The sequence below is a fragment of the Mus musculus genome, chromosome 4 (assembly GCF_000001635.26).
Source record: "Mus musculus strain C57BL/6J chromosome 4, GRCm38.p6 C57BL/6J".
NCBI classification, from domain to species: Eukaryota; Metazoa; Chordata; class Mammalia; order Rodentia; family Muridae; genus Mus; species Mus musculus.
The window spans coordinates 114900305-114922571 of NC_000070.6; the positions used below are offsets into that span (position 1 = coordinate 114900305).

Below are 22267 nucleotides of genomic sequence, written 5' to 3' on the forward strand. Positions count from 1 at the left end.
TCCACGCTCCAGATCTCTAGCTTTGTCTGCATCTGGGGAGGAAAGTGGGAGAAGATAAACAGGTCTAGGGAATAAAGGGCCGAACCACCATTCTACCCCAACTCGCTCTACCCACATTATTTCCAGTCTCTGCCAAGTCCTCCAAGGACTTTCATTCTCCACACTCATGAGGCACACTGAAAAGGGTCACAAACATCTCCATTAGCATATGCAAATTAACAAATGCTTGTAAGCACAGGAGCAAGGGGGAGCAGAATGCATATCTAACCCCATCAACAGAAAAGATCACATACCCTCCCCCAAACAAACGCTACATACATACCTATTACATCTTTAATCCAACTCGAATGGGGGTGGGGGGCAGGAGAGATTGCACATCAGAGCTCACCTAGAAGTTGCTTCGAAATCTATATGCTTATTGATTTGGATTGGTTTGATTTGGTTTTTGTTTTGGTTCGTTTTGTTTTAAGAGTCTCACTATGTAGCCCTAGCTTGCTTGGAAATCACTTTGTTTACCAGACTCAGAAATCCATCTGCCTCTTACTATGACTCAGAAATCCATCTGCCTCTGCCTCCGGAGCACTGCGATTAAAGGCGTGCCTAATTTACTTGTTCTTTTCATGCTATGTTGAGGAGTGGTGGGTGTGCAAACACACCCTATCAATGATTCTAGACCCTCCGGTGCAAAGCAGGGCTGGCCGAGGAGGCCAGGACGGCGATGAATTGACACAAAGCTGGCCCACCACAGCGTCGGACACCAGTATCCACTCTGGTTTTCCAGGTCCTTGACATCTCTTCCCAGGTCCGCGGCTAATTCTACTCGATGACCTCGGACTGGTCCTTTCAGCTCCGCTCTCAGAACCCTTTAGCTCCAGAAGTTTGGGTCCGAGGCTAATTTAAACTATCGCCCCTCCAGCGTCTCTCTTTAATATAAAAAAGCGGTAATCATTCCCAAAAGATTGAAGAATGTGAGAGTAACCTGCAGGTGCGACATAAAACCAAAGGGCACAGAAGAGACTGACAGGCGGGAAACTAAGTTAGAAGGAGGGTATAGGGGTGGGCTCCCTACTCCCAGAGGAGCCCAGCGCATCTACATCTGAATGGGAAGCCCTGAAGTCCGCTCCGCACCGACACCTGCTGGAGGAGGGGGCCTCAAAGTAAGGGTCTTCGGTTACCGTAGGCTAATTAATTCGAACAATAAAGTCCACTCCAGTGTCCTCAAGGCTCCGAACACGCCGTACCCACTCCACTCCCAAACACGCACACTGGCAGTTCCTACACCGATAAATGGAAATACACTTCTCAGGTCCGCAATTAGTTTTAGGAAAGGATGGGTTTAAATGTTTTGTTGCCCCACTGAAGAATTCGTTCTCTCCAGTCCCAAGCAAGATTCATGGAACCCCAATTCCAAAGATATTTCAGCCTCAATAGACAAAAGTAACCCAGGGTGAGCCAACCCTGAGACAATTTCCACCTTCCGAGGAAACTGAGCAGACCCTGCTGTTGCTGAAACTCGCAGAACCCCAACATCCGAGACCGAGTGCATCCTTCCCAGTTGTGCACACAGCCGAGTCTAGTGCGGGTTTACCGAGATTCTAGGGTCTACGAAAGATTGGGCAGGGATAGAAGGGTGATGAAGACTCCCACCGACGGAGTTCCTCTCGGACCACGAAATTTAGACCAACAATGAGAAGGGAAAGTGAACATGGAGAAAGGTTTACCGGGAGGAAAACCCAGCTGATGGAGAAACGCGCGGAGCAGCGACTGCGAGCCATTTCTGCTCGAGTCCGCGTGGAGCGAAAAGACCAAGTTGGGAAGGGACCCCTGCACAGAGCACTGAGCCCAACGATGGTTGGAAACAATCCCGAGGAGGTGGCCAGCAGCCGAACTCAAAGCAGAAGCCTTCCTTCTCGGGCTGACCCAAGCCTCCCAGGTCTAGCGCGGCTGCGGTGGTGTAGCAGTGCAGCGCGGGCTGGAAGGAGGCGGTGCCCGCTCCGCCCCATGGCGCGGCGCGCCCTCCATCCAGCCCGCGGAAAAATTCGTTCTCAAAACCAGAGCCCCGGGACCTCTGTCTTTCTTATAGAGCTCTCTATTGGTGCACATCTATGCCAGCCTTTAAAAATAAAATTCAGAAGCGCTAGCTCCAAACTCCAGTCATTTGTTTGTTCTCAAACATTGATATTTGAACGCTTAAGGGACCGCAATCTCCCTCCCACCCACCCTTGCCCACCTTTAAGTCTCTCCAGAAACCTCACAGTTCCAGCCCCAGGGACAAACATGGGCTGGGTCTCACCGTCCTGGTTAGCCCTCCCGGACGCCTCCCAGGCCCCAGCCTAAACTGCCTTTTGAACTATGCATGGAAATAATTTAGACACAAACCCAAACTCTCCTCGCCTCTCTTCCGTGGAAAGCGCAGGGTTGGGAGGAAACGCCGAATCCCGTCCGTGAAGACCAAGGCACACCGCCTCCTCCCACCGTTTCATAAGCCGCAAGCTTAGGAGGCACGCTCCGCACTCCAAATCTTTTCTCTCTTTCTCTTGCAAGGACCGTCGTTTAAACTGCGTCGGCGCCTTTATTCGCCTGACCCTGGGCGCAGGGAAACCAGCCTAGTCGGTCATTGTCCTTTCTGGACTGCCCCCACCCCCGCCCCAATCAGTGTCACAAAACGCCCCTTTCAACAGATTCCAAACCCTCTTCACCTCGGCTCACCGAGCCTTCAACTTCATTGAGTGAGCTCTTTGGTGGCGCTGGAGGAGGCGAAGTTTAAATAAACCGGAGCACAGAGGGAGGAGGCGGGGGTCGTGGAGGGTTGGTAGTTGAAGGGGAGGGTGGAGGTAGAAGTGTTTTTGAAAGGGGGAAAAAAGTCATCGGGGAGGGAAAAGTGCTTTGTAACCACGAAGACGCGCCTGTTGTGGCGAGAACAAATTGGATAGGGAGGGGAAGTGTCCCCCTTCAACCCTGGCTCCTGGGTGGTCTAGGGGGGAGCCCCTAGAGAAAGAAAGAAAGATGGGGAGGAATACGTGGTGAAAAGAATTAACCACTTTAATTGGGTCGCAACAGAGACTGGGCAGCAGGCTCACGGATGGGCCTCGATCACTCAGACCAAATACTGGTCGATAAAATAAAATGTCTGCCCTTAGCCATGCTGAAAAAAAAAAAAAAAATGTATGGCAAAGTTGGAGAATCAAGACTGTTCTTCACAGCTGTAGAAAGTAAATCTGTAAGAGAGAGAAATTCTGCCCGGAAAGGCCCCCCTCCCCCTCCTTATGGCCTCGGGCCTCCCGGCGCCGGATGAAAAGGAATGAAATTGAACGAAATTGAACGAAATGAAGTGAAATTGACCAGTGAAATTCGCCAATTTTCTTCTCCTTTAAACCGCCCGCTCTCGACAGCACTCTCAGAACCTCAGGCTGATTTCTTACCAATTTTTTTTCTCACCTTGGAGAGATCAAGGTGTGCCCTGGATATTTTTCTTATTGTCTTCGATTGTTAGTACCTATGAGGCAACAGACCTCATCTGCCTCCACCCAAGTAGGGAGAGAAGTCTAGGGAGCTGTTCAGATGAGAAGACCTGTTTCACCACCCAGGAAGTTGGGCTCCTGAGCACCCACAGATCTATGGGTCGGGGTGGGGGGGGGGGGAGAGTCGCAGTCTGAGTACCTCCAGACCTCCAGGAGGAGTCTATCTATCTTACAAACCCTGCAAACACTCCCTTCTTGCATTCCATTTTCTAGCTCCTAACATCTTAGCTCTGAACACAACCTAACAGGGAGTCCAAATTTCAAACACCTCCCCTGCTTTTAGAATCTGGAACCTTCCCCAGAGCTGTCAGCTGAGCGTGGGTGGTTTCTCTGGACCAGGCTTGACCTGTTGACTCATTGAAAAGCTAGAGTCTGAGTAGAGGGTCTCCTTGGGGACCCCAAGAGCCCTAGAGAACTTTTACACATCTCATCCTTTTCTGCAAACCCGTATTTCTACCATTGGTATACACACACACACACACACACACACACACACACACACACACACACCAGGACAAATAGCAATTCATCCAAAAGAACCTTCCACTTCCCCTGTAAGTAGCAGTTGGTTATAGCCAGCTCACCTACCTATCTACCATCCAATATGAAGCCTGTCTGATTTTATCTTTTCGAGACAGGGAAAAATTCAACTTTTATTCAAAACTCCAAACTAATATGTAGAATCTAATATTCCAAACTAATTTAATTTTCATGGCAGAGGTTTGTGGAGTTGAAAGGTCTTTTTTTTTTCCCAGAGAAAACAATTTCCCCAGGCTGTACACACACACACACACACACACACACACACACACACACACATACACACACACACACATTCACATACACCCCTACTCAAGTAAAAAGAAACAAAACCATACTCATCAAATTTGGAGCCATGCAAGTCAGTGAAGCAGCAGGTCAGAGACCATTATTCCAGTACTGGAGAATATTTCTCAATCCAGACCTCTGAAGCTAATCTAGTTTCTGGTCTATTTGGTAAGATGGTGGGAAGGTAGCATTCTATCTCCCTGACCTCTTATTCTTTCAGAGATGGGGGAGGGAGACTCTTGGCATCTTGACAGAACTATGTTCACCACTCACACCTGAGCCTTGTCTCCCTGGAGACCTTTAGTGACACCTCAACAATCCCTCCCCAGTTCCAGTGTTTCCCCTCCGAATCCTGATGTACTGCACGCCTCTTCCTTCTTTCCCTGTCAGCTAAGGGATACTAGTGAGTTCTGGGTAATTTATTTTGTCCACACCCCCAAGTTCTTTGCATCTGGGTCTCTGACACTGACTTCTACTTTCTCTGTTGTTTATCTTCACTTAAGAGATAAACAGAGCCTTTGCTCTGACTCTGTCAGTTTTCTGTAAAGGCTGAAAGAATTGCCTCTTCCTGCACTCCCACATGCTTCGCCTACAAACTCAGTGGAATATACAGAAAAGGGATAACCACCTTCCACTTCACCCAAAACATTACCTTCACCCCCAATGGTTACAGATCTAGCTATTGGGAATCTCAAGCACAAGGCAGAGAGCACAAGGGTCCAATGCACCGTGGATAGTCTTAATCCGACCAGGAGGCAGGAGTTCCTGGCTGTGAACATGGCTCCAGGAACCAAGACCTTTGCCCTAACAGAGTGAACCCCCCTCACTGTTTAGTTGATCATATCCTCTAGCCCACTCAAGCTGGGTGAGGATGAGCTTTCTAACTCAGTTTGTACAGTCCCTAAATAAAGCCTTCCACTGTCAGAAGTGTGTGGGAGTGGGGGTTCTAAAGGCCCTCTAGGGGCCAAAAGAAATGCCCTCCTATTAGACAGTGACTAATAGTCATGGCACATATTCATGGACACACATAGAAACAAAAACTCAAACATGCCTGAAATACACTCCTTATACACACACGCGCACACACACACACACACACACACACACACACACACACGAACAAAAAATCCCAGGGTGACCAAGACAAATACAAAACCAAACCACCAAAATCTTCATTGAAAAGCTCCTGCACACACAGAAAAAGGAGAGTCATACAAAATATGATTCAAGAGGCATGGACTAGTACTCAGTAGCCACAGTGCTCCAGCACTTAGCACTGAAATCTGCCTAGTCCACACTAAAATCTATACTAGAAGAAGGTGAGACGTCTGGGGTGCAGTAGAAAATAGAATCCCTCTGCCCAGCCCCAGGCTTTTGCCCTTCCTTGTACCAGAGTGAAAATGAAAGTGGTCACAGGCTTCCAGAGACCTGGCCCAGTTGGAAGCAGAAGGCCCCAGCAGTGTCTAGAGCCTCCCTCCACCATCTGACTAGCTCAAAGCTTCCTTAGTTTTGAGCTTCTCACCTAGCTCTTTCTCCCTCTCCCTCTGCTGGGGAGCTTGAGGTCTTCTAGGAGAGCCTCGACAAGGACAAGGGAGTTCGGGCAATCAGATTGAACTGGTGACTGCTGCTAAGTTCACATACATTTATTCAATTGACACCAATGAAGAGGGAGAGGGAGACAATTTTTTTTTCTTCCATACAGACCATCAGACGATTTCACAGAGTCTCCGCTAAGTGGAGAAGTCTAAATCAATGCACACCAGTGGACAGAGAATGCGTTGGGGAGGGGGGCAGCCCGCTGTACAGATATTTACATATAACTATAGGAGCCCCCCCCCCGCCACAGCTCTGTGCCCTTGCCCACCCAATTCCCACCTCTCCAGACCCTCTTCTCCCACCCACTCTCATTGCCTTTAACTACAATAAATATCACAGGGCCTGGGGCAGAGGAGAAGGCCAAGAGGACCGCTAGCCCTGGATGGCTGGGCCTATGGACCACGGGAAAAGCCAAAGAGGGCTTTTTTTAAAATAAAAAATAAAATAAAAAACAGCCAAACACCAGAGAGAAAACATTTTCCTCGGGGAAATGGGCTCTGCGGTTTCTTCAAGGATTGTGGAGACCCCGTTTCACTTCTCTTAGCTTCCCGACTGTGAAGAGCCTGCCTTAGGCTTGGAGGGAACCAGCTTCCTTGAAGAACAGCAAAAGGAACCAAAAAAATTTTTTTTGAAAATTTCTCTTAAGCACAAAGCAGATAACAGATGTCTTTAAATTATAATATTGGATGAGCGGGTCTCAAAGTTGAGGAAGGAATGGGGCAGTGGGTTTTTTCAAGCCATGGGTGATTCTGGCGCGATCCAACAACCGACAGGCGTATCTCTGCCAAAGCATTCTCTGACTGTGAAAGGCGCAAAGGCAAGACACAGAGAAGGTTCCTGCTCTCCTTTTTGATGCTCAAACAGAAAAGCGGTCTCCGCTTTAAACCTATTGCGTAGATCAGGGAGGCCAGGGAGCCCGCTTCGTCCCAACTGCCGGTGACATTCTGAGCTTGCAGCTTGAAGTGCCCGATAACGCGCGACGGCCTAGGTCTGGAGACTCTTCATAAATAGACTCCCTGAATTCCGCTGGGACCGGCCGAGCTCCCCAGAGAGGTTAAGGAGTGAGGGCCTAACTGGCCCGAGCCCGGTGCGGTCAAAAGTGGCAGCCACTGAGGCCCGCGACTTTGCTGGCAAACGAGGGCCCTGAAGACAGGAGTGAGTCCCCTGGGTGCGAGAGGCGGATGTGGCCAGCCACCGGAGTCAGGGCCGGGGCAGTCAGCATGGCCAAGACTTGGGCTTGACCCCCAGGACCTGCGGCTGCGGCGAATGGCGATCCCGGAGAACCGTCGCCGCTGCCCGGGGGTGCGGCCCCGCCACCACCGTGGCCCATGATGTGGTCTATAGAAAAGGAAGGCCTCTGGCCTGTCCCCGCGCCCCCGCCACCCGCACCACCGCCGGCGTCCGTCTTGAGGCCCTGACGCAGGAGTGCAGTGGACAGGCTAGCCGCTGTGCCAGCTGCGGGGGGACTCAAGGACGCGGGGTAGAAAGCCTTGGCGCAACCCAGCTCTGCGCCTAGGAAGGCAGGCAGCCCTGCGGGGCTCGGGCCAGATCCCGGGGCAGGCGCAGGGGCCGGCGCCGAGGCCGCGCTTGCGAAGACCGAGGCCGTCGGAGGTCCGGGAGGAGGCGCCGCGGCGCGGCCCGGGGGAACTGACAGCTGGCAAGGCGCGGTGGCGGCGAAGGCGAAGGCGTGCGGGTGCGGATGCGGGTGTGGGGCCGGGCCCGGTGGAGGTGCACCGTAGGCCGGGAGCGCCAGCCCGTAGCCGTAGCCGTAAGCGCCGTAAGCGGCGAAGCTCGAGAGGAAGGCGCCAGGGTCCCCGGCCGCGGCAGCCCCGCCACGCAACAGCAGCTCCGGGTGAGGATGCGGGTGTGGATGCGGTGGCGGCAGAGGCTGCCGCTTGAAGCGCTTGCGGCGCCGCAGGAAACTGCCGTTGTCGAACATGTCGGCCGACTCCGGGTCGAGCGTCCAGTAGTTGCCCTTGCCCGGGTTGCCCGGCTCGCGGGGGATCTTAACGAAGCAGTCGTTGAGGGAGAGGTTGTGGCGGATGCTATTCTGCCAGGCAGGGAACTTCTCCCGGTAGTAGGGGAAGCGGCCGCTGATGAACTCGCAGATCTCGCTCAGCGTCAGGCGCTTCTTGGGGCTCTGCAGGATGGCCATGGTGATGAGGGCGATGTACGAATAAGGTGGTTTCACCAGAGGGCTCCGTGTCGCCGCGCCCCCCGACGGCGGCCCGGGTCCCGGCCCCGGCCCCGTTGCGCCTCGGGCTGCCTGCACGCCGGGCCCCGGGCTTCCCGCTGCGGCCGCCGCCCCCCGGGGCGCTAGAGCGCGGGGCTCGCAGTCAGAGCAACCTCCCGACTCTTCCTCGTCCTCAGCCACGTCCGCCTCGGCTTCCTCCGGGGGAGGCTCGTGGCCGTGAGGGAGCACGTCCCGAGGGGCGCGGGGCCCGGAGCGGGCTGTGAGCTCCCCCCCACCGCTGCCGCCGCCCACCACGTCTATGTCTGCGTCGGGCTCAGACAGCGCGGCCGGGGAGCTCTCGGAGGACATGATCTCGCAGCAGCAGCTGCCCAGGGTCATGGTGCCGCCGCCGCCGCCGCCGCCTCCTCCGCCGCCTCCTCCGCCGCCGCTCTCCGGCTCCGCTCGGCCCGCGGCTCCGGCTCCGCCGTGCTGCCTCTCCGACCAGTGTGTTTTGCGCGCGGGCGGGGAGGGGGCGGAGGACAGGGAGGGGATGTCCCCTAGCTCCTCAGCGCCCCCTGGTGTTGAAACTCTAGGACTTTCACCCTGCAGGGCGCACCCAACCGGTGCTGCCCCGGGACTAGAAAACCAGGCACTGGAGAAGAGCAGTAAAGCAGCCCGTTACTCGGTCGAATCTGGGCTTCTGGGCCCCTAGACACATAAGTGGGGCTTCAGGAGATTAGTCCCTCCCGCCTGGTGGCAGCCTAAGGCGGAAGAACTGTGGGCCCGGGGCGGAGCTCTCTGGGCAGGGTGGGGCGGGGAAGGAAGGGGGCGGGCAGAGGTCCTCTGCTCCCGGGCCCGGCGGGAACAAACTGCCGCGGTGGCGGGAGCTAGGCTCGCTTGGCTGGAGGCGGGTCATCCTTCTCCTCGCAGCTCCCGCAACCCCGTGGCTCCCTGGAGCCACCACCACCTTCAGTGCGCTCAGTTACTGGAAGTCAAAGCTTATGCCGGCGCAGCTGCATCTGGTGGTGGCAGTGGCTACAAACCTCCTCTCCTCATCTCCCCAAGGCGGCGCCCGGGCCACCCGGGCCGAAGCGCGGATGGATCGCCAGTGAGCCGAGATGGCCAGACCGACGCCGCGGACAAGGACCTACTGGAGGCTAAGGGAGTTCTGGAGGACAAGTGAAGAGAGTGATCCAGAGGAACAAACTCGGGCGCCGGAAGATCCTACTCAGATAGGTGAGAAATGTCTGCGGTGGTCCTCTCTTTCCCCTCCAAGGCCCTGGCCCTGCCACTGTCCCCAGGAAGACCGTCTGCTCTCACTCCTCTTAGTGATTCGTCTCCGCATTCGCCGCATTCTCCGCACACCCACAGGTCCTTAGCTTGGGTTTGCAGGATTGATTTTTTTTTTTTTTTTTTTTTTTTTGTCTCAGCATCTCAATCTTTATAATTGTCTCTCTTGACCCCCGTGCATATCCTGCGGAAACTGAGTTTTCCTGGATGTTTGTTCCTAAGTCTAACAATCCCGCTCTTAATTTCCGGATTTAGAGACTCTTACAACAGAACTCTCACGGAGATGTCCCCCCGAAGAAACTTAACCTCATCCCTGGGCCAGTGTTGCCCTTTTATCTGGGGACTTTCTCCACAGAAGGTTGGTCCAGTATGCTTTTTCTGCTAGCCAGATTCTTTTGCCCATCTTTATCCCTCTTCCCTACTCTTCCTCTAGGACCCAGAAACAAGTTGCTCAGGTTTATACTGAGCCCATTTCAACCTCTTGGGGCTGGAAGGGATTGGGAGAAGGTAAGAACTGGACAGAGGCTGGCTGTTGCCTCAACAGCGCCTCACAGTGGCCAAGGCTCCAGCATAGGGGGCCTCAATACCTGCTGTGCACTCCCAGCGCTCTGTGACCCTCCTTAGGTAACTTCCTTTCAGGGCCCTACTTTCCTGGTGTGCACCGCAGGATTAAGAGCAGGACCGGGGGACTTAAACTGCTGGGATCCCAATTTTGGTTTCACCAGTTTCCAGCTGTCTCACCTGGCTAATTTTAATCTTTTTGCCTGACTCTTCCTCTAAAATAAAATTTAAAACACCTACCTCAAGCCTGACACGATGGTTAGCCCTTGCTTAAGTAACTTCAGCATTCAGAATGCTGAGGCGGGAGGTTTGCTTCAAGTTCTAGGCCAGCCTGAGCTTCAGATGAGACCCTGACTCAGAATCAAGTAAGTAAATAAAGTAAGATGAATTTACCGTGTGACCAATATGTAAAGGTAGCCATCGAAGGCCACTGATTGCGTAGACTCTGGGTGCCCTATTCTCTGGGAGGGAAGGTGGTCAGGGAAAATGTGGTCTCCCACCTTGTAGTACCATCTACAGTAACATCTCTAAACCATGTGCTGAAATGTGTGTGTGTGTGTGTGTGTGCGCGCATGTGCGCGCATGGAGGGTATGTGGAGGATAAACTGGGAGTAAGGCAGTGAGGAGGAAATTTGCTGAATGTAAGCAAAATGTAAGGATGGGTGAACCCCTTTATCTAACTGCAACCTTCATTGATGAAGGCAGGGATTCTCCAAGCCCCCTCTGGAACCTCTGAAAAAGGGGATCACTTAGTGTGTTGGGTCTGCATAAACCAAGTATTCCTGGGGAAAGGAATAGGTCCAGCACTCAAAACAGGGACAGTAAATTGAACAGACTAGTGGCCCTGGAAGTGGAATGTTCTGGCAACCACTTGCATACTTCAAGTTTGCTTTGCTTAATGGAGTACCCTCTCTCCCACGAGATTCCACTCAGATACTCCACACCACCAACCACATCCTTACTCCTCCCCAGCTCGTCTCTGCCAGCATCCCAATAAGTAAAGAGAAAACTAACATTGGGGGGCTGGTGAGATGGCTCAGTGGGTAAGAGCACCCGACTGCTCTTCCGAAGGTCTGAAGTTCAAATCCCAGCAACCACATGGTGGCTCACAACCACCCGTAATGAGATCTGATGCCCTCTTCTGGTGTGTCTGAAGACAGCTACAGTGTACTTACATATAATAAATAAATAAATCTTTAAAAAAAAAAAAAAAGAAAACTAACATTGGGCATCATCTAATCTGTTTCACCTTCACTTCGAAATTGGCAAACCCATGAATAATCTTTTGCTTTTCCGGGACCCTCCTGATATTTCAGACTCCAGCTACATGTTCAGCTTCGGGGTAAGGCTGGCTAAAGCAGATGTTTCTCAGACCTCCTTTAGGGCTACCAGCTCTTGCTGCCAGCCGCTACACTCTTGTCCTGCCACCCATTCGCTGAGACTGAAACTCTAGCTGGGAAAAGCAGTCTAAGAACCCCCCAGCTTCTATTCTTCAGTGCAGTCGTGGGGCACCTCCTTAAAGAATCATCCAAACTTAACACTAACAAGAATGGAAAGAAAGGGCCAGGGCAGGATATTGCTTGCCAGATATTTGAGGTGTTCTACCTTATAGCCCACCCACCCCAGAAATCTCCTCTTTATCCAAATAATTGCTTTCCAGGACCCACCTTGCCTAGGGGGAGGTTAAGCCCCAGAAGCCTCCGTCTGTCTCACTGCTTAGCCACCCAGATTGAGCAGCCTGGAACAATTGAGAGTAGAACATACTCCTGAGGAGATGGTGTGTCTATTGCAGGGTCTTTCATTACAAAATGTTTTTTTATAACCGGCCAGGAGTTGTGCTCATTGCGATGTATATGTGGTTCCCACTGGCTTCTAAACCATCTACCTCTCCTCCAGCTTCTCTTAAGAGCCCCATGGAGAAGCCATTTTGTGGATCTGGGAAAGAAAAGCCCTCCTGAGATTGTATGGATATAATTAAGTCAGTGGCGAAACTGCTAAAGTTGAACTGCTGACGGGCAAGTTTGTCTCTAGACTCTGAAGAACATAGCCTGCAGTCTTAAGAGTTTGGAGCTTGAAGAGGACCCTGGCCCGCTCCAGGCACTACTAGCCTGTGAAAAGAGGCAGGAACTAAATAGGGCGTACCACGTCCATGCTCTTTTACAATTTTATTTACCAACCGGCTAACCTTGGGGAAAGCTGCAGAGCCTATGCTAGCCCCCTCCCCCTCTCCAAGAGACTACAGCCCCGTTTTGAGATCTAAAAAACAGCTGCTACAACTCCCATCTCTAAACCTGCTTTGGAATCTAAGTTTCTCTTAGCTGAATTTGGAGGCAGAGACTCAAGATCCTGTCCCACAAAGATGGACTTAAAATGGCCGGGGCCCTAGACACAGAGATGAAAGATAGCTGAGATTCCAGTGTGTGCATCATGATTTCAGCAGCCCAACCCCAGCCGCCTCTGCTCTATCCCACAGCTAGGGCGACATCCTTTTCCTCTGGTTCCACCACTCCTGGTCAAGGACCCCTCAATCCACAGACAAAGTAGTGGGAGGTTTGCTTAAGCGCCTATGACCTACTCTGCGGCAGCTGCAGCGGGCGGCGGTTGGGACCAGAATAAGCTACGGATCCCGAATCCCGGTCGGTCGCGGGAAGAGGGTTGGGAGCTCAAGAGAGGGTAAAAACAGCACCACCCCCAAACCGCGGAGCGAAGGCGCCTGCTTAAGGTATCCGAAGAGCTCAAAGCGACTGTATTAGGCCAAACTTTTCAAGAAAGCTGAGGTTCGGCGAGCCAATAAGTGGGGGACAATTGCAGGTGTGCTTGAAGTGTGTGCTCCAATTCTACACTTTCCCTGGTGGATTCTATGGGCCCTAGGTCCGAGGGTCTGTCTGTCTTAGTATGTATCTTTTCCCTTGTTTAACTTGCTCATCGTGGTCAAGAATGCCGCAGAGTGGCAGACCTCTTACAGATTTCCACTACCGATCTCACTTGATGTTCACTGGGTCCTGGTGACCTGAAACTTCCCTGGAATGCTGGCTGTTCATATCTGCGGGAGCAAGGACCTAGTGTGGGACTGGCCGCTTGATCTCAGAGGGAAAGGCTGTGTGCTAGCGTGCAGATCGGGATGAGAGATGAAAGTCGGAAGACAGAAGAGTGGGGAGAGATGCTGCCATAGAACCTGGTGGGCACGGGGCCGCGACCTCCTTCACACCAATCTCACACTGCGTCTAGAACAGAGGCACTCTGGGAATGGACCGCTCTTCTAGTATCCCAAATTGGGGTAGGGCAGAAGGGAACTGTGCCTAGCCTTAGGGACTAAGTTCCCCTGTGCATTGTTACATTTCACTTTTCCAAATGATTGGTGAAGTACTAGGTCCTCGAATGGGCAAAGAACTGCTGCAGAATTCCCAGGCTGGTGGAGTACATGCGGAGCCGAGGAAGCTGAATGAGGGACCAGCCAGAGCCCCGGCCTATCTGCTCAGAAGCAATGGGTGGATTCCTAGAGAACAGCGACCTCTGGAGGACCGTCGCATCCACGAAAAGCCAGGTTGAGTCTAAACTGCCATCTTCCCACCCGACACTGCTTTGGCACTCATCCAGAAACGTAAGCCTCCACTCGTCTCTCTTCGCTCATCTTGGCTGCCTTTCCCTCTGAAACCTCCTCAGAGAAGCCTTCCCAAGTCAAGCCCGTCCTCCCTCTCTCTGCTCTGAGCTTCTCAAAACCTAACTGGACAACTCCTGCTCTGCTCACGACTGTGGAATACACCTGCTTTCTGCACACCCGTTAATTCCATCCACATCCACCCTTTGTGAACCATGCTAGGGGTGTATGTGTGTTGGTGTTAGTGTTGGTGTTGGTGTTAGTGTTAGTGTTGTTTGGGTTCTCTCTCTCCCCCTCCCTCCCTTCCATCTTCCTTCCCTCCCTCCTGTCTTGATAAGGGAAGATTGAGGTCTAAAACTGGACAGTGACTTTTCCTTTCTTTTTTGAATTGTTAATGTGTTTATTATTGTGAGGTAACATGTATTTATTAAAGAAAAAGAGAGTGCTAAAAAATAATCCCATATGCTCCCAAAGTGATGTGTTTTTTCAGAGGTGAAGAGAGCAGCTAACTTTATTTCTCTGTGGGTGGAAAACCCCATGGTAAGCTGGATTCTAGGGACCTGTATCCACAGTGCATTTAGAGATCAATAACGTTCAGCATCCTCAGCAACGTTGATGGGTCCTTCTCTAGCGGTCTGTCACAGAATGCTCTGAATTTCCTGGTGGACTATAGATTTTTTCAAAGCTCATTTCTCACGTGGGGAAATGGAAACACAGAGATGAATGCATTTCCTGAGAGTCACGCAGCAGATATGCAGTAGAAGTGGGAACTGGAAATTTAATACCACATTTCCCAGGGCAGTGTTCTCTTTGTCTCCCCTGAAGGAAAAGTATGTAATGTGTGGAAGGGGTCATTCTGATGGGGAATTGGAAAGGGGATTTTGGGCTCAGGAAAGAGGACATGAAGAGGGAACTGGGGAGGGGGCTCACTGCTCCAGAATGGAACCATAAGGAGAACAGACAAGGAGGTTATGCTGTGTCTCGGTGTCTACTGTGGTGGGTGTGAGCTCCCCACCACTGAAGAAGAGACTAGACAGTCCCTGAATAAGTGTCTTAGTGGCCTCCAGGCAAAACAGGAAGGGCTCGAGTCGTTGAATCACACTCCTCCTATAACTCTCAGATAACAATCTCTAAGGTCTCCATTTTCTTGCTTGTAAAATAGAAAGCCGGGCTTTGGACTAGGACCAAAGAAATTTCTAGCTAGTCATCTCAGAGACTCCTGAGAAGTTTGGAAAACTCTGTACATGGTCAAGAAGGGTCCTTCTGAGAAATAAAAAGAAGTAGTTATCCAAAGACCAAGGACATAGGAGTGTGATCTCCTAGCAGGAGATGAGTGGAAATTTACTTCTATTTCCTGCTTATGTGCCTACACATGGGTGTGAAGTACATGCAAGGTTTCCTTGTGGCACTGATTGAAAAGGCTAGAAACAATATAAATGCCCATCAGTGAGAAGATGGGGTGTGGGGTAAACAAATGACGACGGTCCCTAGACTAGATGGGGATGTGGGGTAAACAAATGACGACGGTCCCTAGAACAGAAGAGTGTGAAGTCCGTGCTTTAGTCTAAAAGGAGCTCCAAGATACATTGTTGAGTGGAAGGGATTATGGAACAGTAGTAACATTTGTGTCTCCAATTGTGGTAGGTTTTGCTTGCTTGTTTGTTTCATTTTTAAGACAGGACCTTTCTACGTGATCCTAACTGTCTTATAGCTTGCTGTGTAGATCAGGCTAGCCTCACAAAGATCCACCTGCTTCTGCATCTGGTGTGCTGAGATTAAAGGCATATGCCATCAACCCTAGCTGTGGTGGATTTTGTTTCCTTTGAGGATAATACATATGTGCATTGGTTTGTGTGAATAACAAAAATACCTGGCAAGCACTCTCCCCACCGAGCATCTCCCTAGCCTCAAGGAAGACTTTCCCCGGGATGCCATTTAAAGGCACATGAATATATTACATATCCGGCAACAAAATAAAACAATTTAAAAAGGATAATTGGATCATGTTAATAAATGAGGCTTATGTGCAGAACATAAGAATAATAAATCCATGAGTGAGTGCTGGACATTTTCCATGCGACTTCAACCTGACAATATAGTTGGTTGACTGTGCGTCTTGAAGACAGCACATTGATAGCTAGGTCTAGTGGGTGACAGTGACTGTCCAATGACATCGGGAAGGGAAACAGGCATTTCTAGACTGGAAATCTTCTGTTTCCCTCCTGTTCTGTTCCTTTCCCTCTGTCTTTAGCTCTTTCTTCTCTTGGTCTCAACTACATTGAAAGTTATCTTTTTTTTTTCCCATTCAATTTTCTAGGCTAAAGATTCCAATGGATGGAGGAAGAGAAGGCTTCGTAGGAACCAGAACAGCTGTCAGCTGCAGAGCCAAGCTTCTCCAGGAAGCCTGAGTCATCCTGAGTCCCTCCCATCTCAGAAATGGTGACTGCTCATGGGGGCGGGGGGCTGCTTTCCTCAAGTAGGACCCAGGCATTTTTCCCTTTATTCTCCTCAACCCTTGAAGAAGAGAGGTAGCCCAGGCCAAAGCCTTAACACGTCTCCCTCAGGCTGCCTCATGAGAAAGACGGTAGAGCAGAAAAGACAGGAGCCATGTTTTTTAGGAGTTGGTTCTCTCTTTCTAACACAAGGATCCCAGATCATCAGGTTTGGTGACAAGTGCTTTTACCAGTGAGCTCTATCATCAGCCCCTATTTTGTTTGATATAGGTCAGAAAACACTCACCTGCCAGTTACAGAGGTCATCATGCCATGGCAGAAAGAACTAGATACATTCTCCCTGTTTTTATAGGAGGTTTAGGCTAAGGCCAAGGTAGAGTCTTGTGACCAGTTTCCTCACAGCTCCCCCATGGTATAAAGCACATTGTATGACTGTCTGCCAAAGTCTGTAAGTTGAAATGCTATTTAATTTGTCTCTGAGGTCTCATTGTGGAGGAGTACAGGGCCTGGCTCAATCTAAGAGTTTAGGGGAATTAAGAATTGCTGTGAAAACCATAGAAAGGGAAAGGCTTTTGGCTGGGCATTAGGCCTGGGACTAGACCTCATGTTTTCTGCCTCAGCCTCACACCCGTTCCTCAGTTTTCCTCTTACAGTGTAAGGCATCTCTCTATACCTAAAACTACACTTCCCAACCTCCTTCCTCCTTCCTTTACAGTGGGGCAGCTGCCAGGCACTGCCAAGAGGAAGTAGAGAGGAAATTGGAGATCTGGGAGGGATTCTCAGAGAATGTGGGAACTACGGTCAACTTCCTATTCCATACCAAACAAGTGGGTTTCTGACTGGAACAAGGACCTGGTCCTCCCCAGGCTAGTATGTCATCCAAGAGAATCCTGGCTTCACTCCAATGATTTCCCTCATTGGATTTCCTTCATTTGCTTCAAATAAGTGCATACAGCATGGCCAACAGGTGGCACTGTTGTCCCCACAGAGTTGTTGGGGAAGAGGAAAGAGACAATCAGAGGAGGCAACCTAGACAGAGGGGAGAGGAAATTGAAAATGAGTCAAGAAAAGAGAAATCTAAAACCTGTCACTTGGCTTGAAATGACACCTTTCAATATCCAAATTGGGGCTGGGTACCAGGGTGAGGACTCGGGGTGAACCAAGCTTGTTACTGGTGGCTGGGGCCTTCCATCCAAACTTTCACGTCTACTCAGTTCTTTCTTGGAGACAGGAGTTAAGCAGACCTGGAGCCAAGTCTTGATCCTGCCAGTCACTATGTAGCTTGATCTGGGTAAAAGAATTAACTTCTAGAAATTTCATTTCATAATTTGTAAATGGTATGATATATAGCACTTATAAAAGGAAGCTAGAGGCTGGAGAGATGGCTCGCTGGTTAAAAGCATTTCCCGATCTTCTGGAGAACCTGGTTTTGATTCCCAGAACCCTCACAAACACCTTGTATCTCTGACTCCACTCAACTCTTTGGGCATCCGCACTCATGTCCTCTCTCTCTCTCTCTCTCTCTCTCTCTCTCTCTCACACACACACACACACACACACACACACACACACACACACACTAAAATAAAATAAAATAAAAACTAAAGAAAAGAAAATAAAAGGAAAGAAATAATCCCAATTGAATTTTCTGGTATTTTTGTTGTGGGAATTTTGTATCTTTCATATGCGACCATATCTTTGGGTTTATCTGATTTTTGTTAGAAATTTTGTGGTGGCGCATGCCTTTAATCCCAGCACTTGGGAGGCAGAGGCAGGCAGATTTCTGAGTTCAAGGCCAGCCTGGTCTACAGAGTGAGTTCCAGGACAGCCAAGCTATACAGAGAAACCCTGTCTTGAAAACAAACAAACAAACAAAAAACAAAAAAGATGTTTTGTTCCTTTTTCTCCTCTTTCTCTACCTCTCCCTCTCCCCTTTCCCCTCTCACTGAGACAGGATTTCTCTATATAGCTTTGGCTGGCCTGAGACTCACTATGTAAACCAAGCTAGCCTTGAACTCATAGAGCTCCACCTGCCTTTGATGGGATTAAAGGCATGTGCCACCTCACCCAACTTTATTAGGCTTTCATAACCTCATAAAGTAGACTGAATTGGAATAGCATCTGTTTCTTCTGTATTTTGGAGCGATTTATATATCTAGAAAATAGTTTTTAAGATTGATTGATTGATTGATTGATTGATTGATTGATTGATTTATATGTGTGCTATGTCTTCCTGTACATCCCCATGTTAGAAGACAACATCAGATCAATTACAGATGGTTGTGGGCCACCATGTGGTTGCTGGGAATTGAACTCAGGACCTCTGGAAGAGCAAGCAGTGCTCATAACCACTGAGCCATCTCTACAACCCTGAAATGGTTTTCTTGATAGTTTGACTGCATTTACGGGAAACCAGCCTAGGTGCCCTTGGTGGGAGCAGTTGAGGAACTGAGTTGGAAGGGTCTTTTTCTTCTGTGCTCATAGATCTACAGAGCCTAGCACCCCACCACCACCACCGAATTCAGTCACTCTAGACCTTAGTCAATGGTTGGTTCTTTCTGTGACTTTGTACATCTGCTTTTCTCCTCCTCCGAGAAACATTGTTTTCTGCAATATCCCTTTAAGTGGTCTCCCTGATTCACCTCAGGTCTCCTGACAGGTCACCATTTACATAGCTTGTAACTACAAAGATTCTTCTGAGCACAAGTTTGATAACATCTCACAGATTTAAAAGTCTGTATTTTTAAATGTATGGTTTTCAATTTTTATATTTATAAGCAGTCTGTGATATTAACTCTCTTCTAGCCTAAGAGTTATTTATTTAAATATGGTTTCCATTGCATTTTCACTTAAAAGTATAATATATTAACCCCTGTATCTTGCAAAATCCTCCCCGTCCCTATACTATTAGCATCTCTCAGAGAAATACTTCACATGAACTTATATAACCCAGTCACACCAGTAAAAGGCCCTCCATTTTGTTCATTATTCTTTCCTGGGTACATCCAAGTTACATAATGTTGGCTTCCTTCTTGAGCTGGATCTACAGGCCATCAAACTAGCTTAGCACCTTCCTAAGTCCAAAGCCACCCTTCCCCACATCCCATGTCCTATGTCAGGAGTCATCTCTGTTTGAATAGCTTTCCTCCAAGCTCCTTCTCAAATGAACGACATGGGTCAGTGTGTAAGGGGCTTACCACAGGAACCTGATGACCTGCCTGATCCCCAGAACCTATTATGGAAGGAGAAATTGACTTCCAAAAAAATCTTCCTCTGATGTCCACATGCATGCCAAGGCTTATGCACATATCATGGTACACACACAAAAGCACACATATCACACACACAAAATAATCATGATTATTATTATTAGTAGTAGTAGTATCAGGAACACCACTCACAGGAGACAGGGACCCACCCACGTGTTGCTATGGCAATCACCATACATTCCCAGAATCCACTTGGCTCACCTCCCACCTTTACCTGCAAGCTGTTAGTCACAACCCAAATAAAAGGCAGACCCTTCTGAGCTCTGCTCTCTCTGTTTCCCCTTTGTCTTTGTTGCCACCTTTGCCCTCTTCCCCCACAATAAACCTCCCATGTGGAACTGTATTGGCCTGGTGTGGTCTGTCCAGATGCAAGCTGCAATTCTAACACAGCAATAATAGTAGGAATAGTAATAATAACAATAAAGAATTATCTGGCTAGAGAGCTGGCATAGCAGTTAAGATCTCTGACTGCTCTTCCAGAGGTCCTGAGTTCAATTCCCAACAGCCACATGGTGGCTCACAACCATCTGTAATAGGATCCAATGCCCTCTCCTAGTGTGTCTGAAGACATTGACAGTTAACTCAAATATATAAAATAAATAAATCTTTTTAAAAAAAATAATTCTCAATAGTTCATCTTCTTAGCCAAACACTTACTCGTGTGCTGTGACACCTTCCCAGCTTGCCAGGAGGTAACATATACTAAATTGAGAAAGCTCCTCCCATTCTCTCTTTCCCTATGCCCTCCCACAATGAAAATCTACAGAAACAAAGCTTTGACTCAACTATTTCACTGTCAAAATGCATATTTAGCTTCTCATGTTAAAATAATCATCTTAATTTCAGATGTGTAGTTTCCAAAACAATTTATCTCTACTGGAACAAGGAAATAAACAAAAGAAAAAGGAAGAGATAGAATCCAGGAAGCAGAAGGCGTAACACAGGACCGAGATGAAGGGATGGTGAGAGAAATTCCAGAGTGACATCTGTACAGCAGACGTGGAGAACCACCAGACCAGCCTGGAGCCAGAGGACAGAAAGCTGGGAGAGCTGTCCCCAGGAGGCAGACAAAACATGCAGCAAAAACAGTGCTGAATTTCCTTATACATTTGCTCTTTTGAAAAATTGTACTGTTGGAAAAAGAGGGAAAATTTAGCAGTAGATAGAAGCTGAGCAAATGAAAGCAAAAAAGACATAGCTAGGGACAGGAAAAATTAAAAAATTGAACACACAAAAGTCAAGAGCACTGTATACTCATGATTTATCAGATAATAAAATGCATACAGTATACAAAGTAATAATGTAAATGTTATTATAAAAACGAATTTAACCTAAAGTTAGTGATGTTTGGTGGCAATGGGAAGAGGAGAAGATTGCAGAGGTAAATAATCAGGTGTCATGGTAGAAAGTTAATCATTAGAGCTGAGGGTGCGTTTTTGTTTTCTGGTTTTTGTTTTTTGTTTTAGTGACAGAGCACTTGATTCACATGTTCACGGCATGGGTTTGATCTCCAGTGTTGCAAAGCAAAGAAAAAGAAAGAAAGAAAGAAAGAAAGAAAGAAAGAAAGAAAGAAAGAAAGAAAGGAAGAAAGAAGCCAGGCGTGGTGGCGCACGCCTTTAATCCCAGCACTCGGGAGGCAGAGGCAGGTGGATTTCTGAGTTCGAGGCCAGCCTGGTCTACAGAGTGAGTTCCAGGACAGCCAGGGCTACACAGAGAAACCCTGTCTTGAATAACCAAAAAAAAAAAAAAAAAAAAAAAAAAAAAGAAAGAAAGAAAGAAAGAAAGAAAGAGAGAAAGAAAGAGAGAGAGACAAAAACACCTCTCCCATTACTGTTTCATGAGAGAAGAATATAAACATGGAAATATATTCCAAAATAAGCAAATGAGAACTGTACTTGGAGAACTGCATAGGAGCTGATGCTTGCAGGGCTAGATGCAGAGCTCCGAAGAGCAGTGCAAGGTATCAATCATGAGCTTTTGATTGCTATTTGACTAGTAACATGGACTTATGTCAATTGAACAAAAACTTAGAAGAACTTCACATGTAGCTTAGCTGTACAGTGTTTGACTGGGATGTGCAGTCCCTAGTACCAACAAAATAAACATTAAAATGTGCCTTCAGATTAAAATGACTTCTGACTTTCTTTCTTCCTTTCTTTTTTAAATATTTTTTAGGGATGAAGAGATGGCTCAGTAGTTGGGAGCACTGACTGCTCATCAGAGGTCTTCAATTCCCAGAAACCACATGGTAACTCACAACCATCTGTAATGGGATCTGATGCCTTCTTCTCATGTGTCTGAAGACAGTGTACTGATATACATAAAATAAATACATAAATAAAAATAAATAAAATTTTAATTTTTTATATGTATGAATATTTTGCCTGTGTGCATGTATATAAGCATATCACTTGCATTTCTTGTGCCAAAAAAAAAAAAGTTAGAATAGGACATCAAATCCCTGGAATTGTAGTAGAGACGACTGTGTAACACATGAATGCTGGGAACAGAATCCAGGTCCTGTCCAAGAGCAGAGTGTTCATGATTAGTGAACTATTTCTCTAGCTCCAACTTTTAATATTTTTTTCTTTTAACTTACCTGTATGAGTGTTTTGCCTGTATGCATGTCTGTGCACCATGTACATGCCTGGTACCCAACGAAGCCAGAAGAGGGCATCGGATGCCCTTTGAACTGAACTTAAAGACAGTTGTGAGCCACCACATTGGTGCTTAGAATTGGACCTGAATTTTCTGGAAAAACAGTCAGTGCTCTTAGTCATTAAGCCATCTCTCCGGGCCCATCTACCTTATTCAGAAAAGGTTTCTCAGTAAAAACATAGCTCCAGTTTCGGCTAGACTGACTGAACAGTGAAGTCCCAGGATCTACCTGTCTGCCTCAGTGCTGGGGTGACACATATAAGCCAACCAAATGCTGGTGATCACAGCTCAGGTCAACATGCTTGCACAGCAATCATCTT

The 22267-nt window shown here is 48.6% G+C and overlaps 1 protein-coding gene and 2 long non-coding RNA genes across 3 annotated transcripts in view; 1 reads left to right on the plus strand and 2 right to left on the minus strand.

The window, feature by feature from the left end:
• The window catches only part of Gm33655, a 327030-nt gene extending 323388 nt beyond the window's left edge, over nt 1-3642 (minus strand). The window contains exon 1 of the long non-coding RNA XR_003955095.1: nt 2380-3642. This is a non-coding gene — a long non-coding RNA (predicted gene, 33655). The remainder of the gene's footprint in view (nt 1-2379) is intronic.
• A 2333-nt stretch (nt 3643-5975) lies between these two features.
• Foxd2 (forkhead box D2) lies at nt 5976-8594 on the minus strand. Its single transcript, NM_008593.3, has one exon. It carries the CDS (start codon nt 8515-8517, stop codon nt 7039-7041), a length of 1479 nt encoding a protein of 492 aa, NP_032619.1. The 5' UTR covers nt 8518-8594; the 3' UTR covers nt 5976-7038.
• A 358-nt stretch (nt 8595-8952) lies between these two features.
• Nucleotides 8953-20814, plus strand: Foxd2os (forkhead box D2, opposite strand). Its single transcript, NR_030721.2, has 4 exons — nt 8953-9354; nt 11866-13570; nt 15885-16006; nt 20136-20814. It is a non-coding gene; the product is annotated as a forkhead box D2, opposite strand (long non-coding RNA).
• Nucleotides 20815-22267: the final 1453 nt, after the last annotated feature.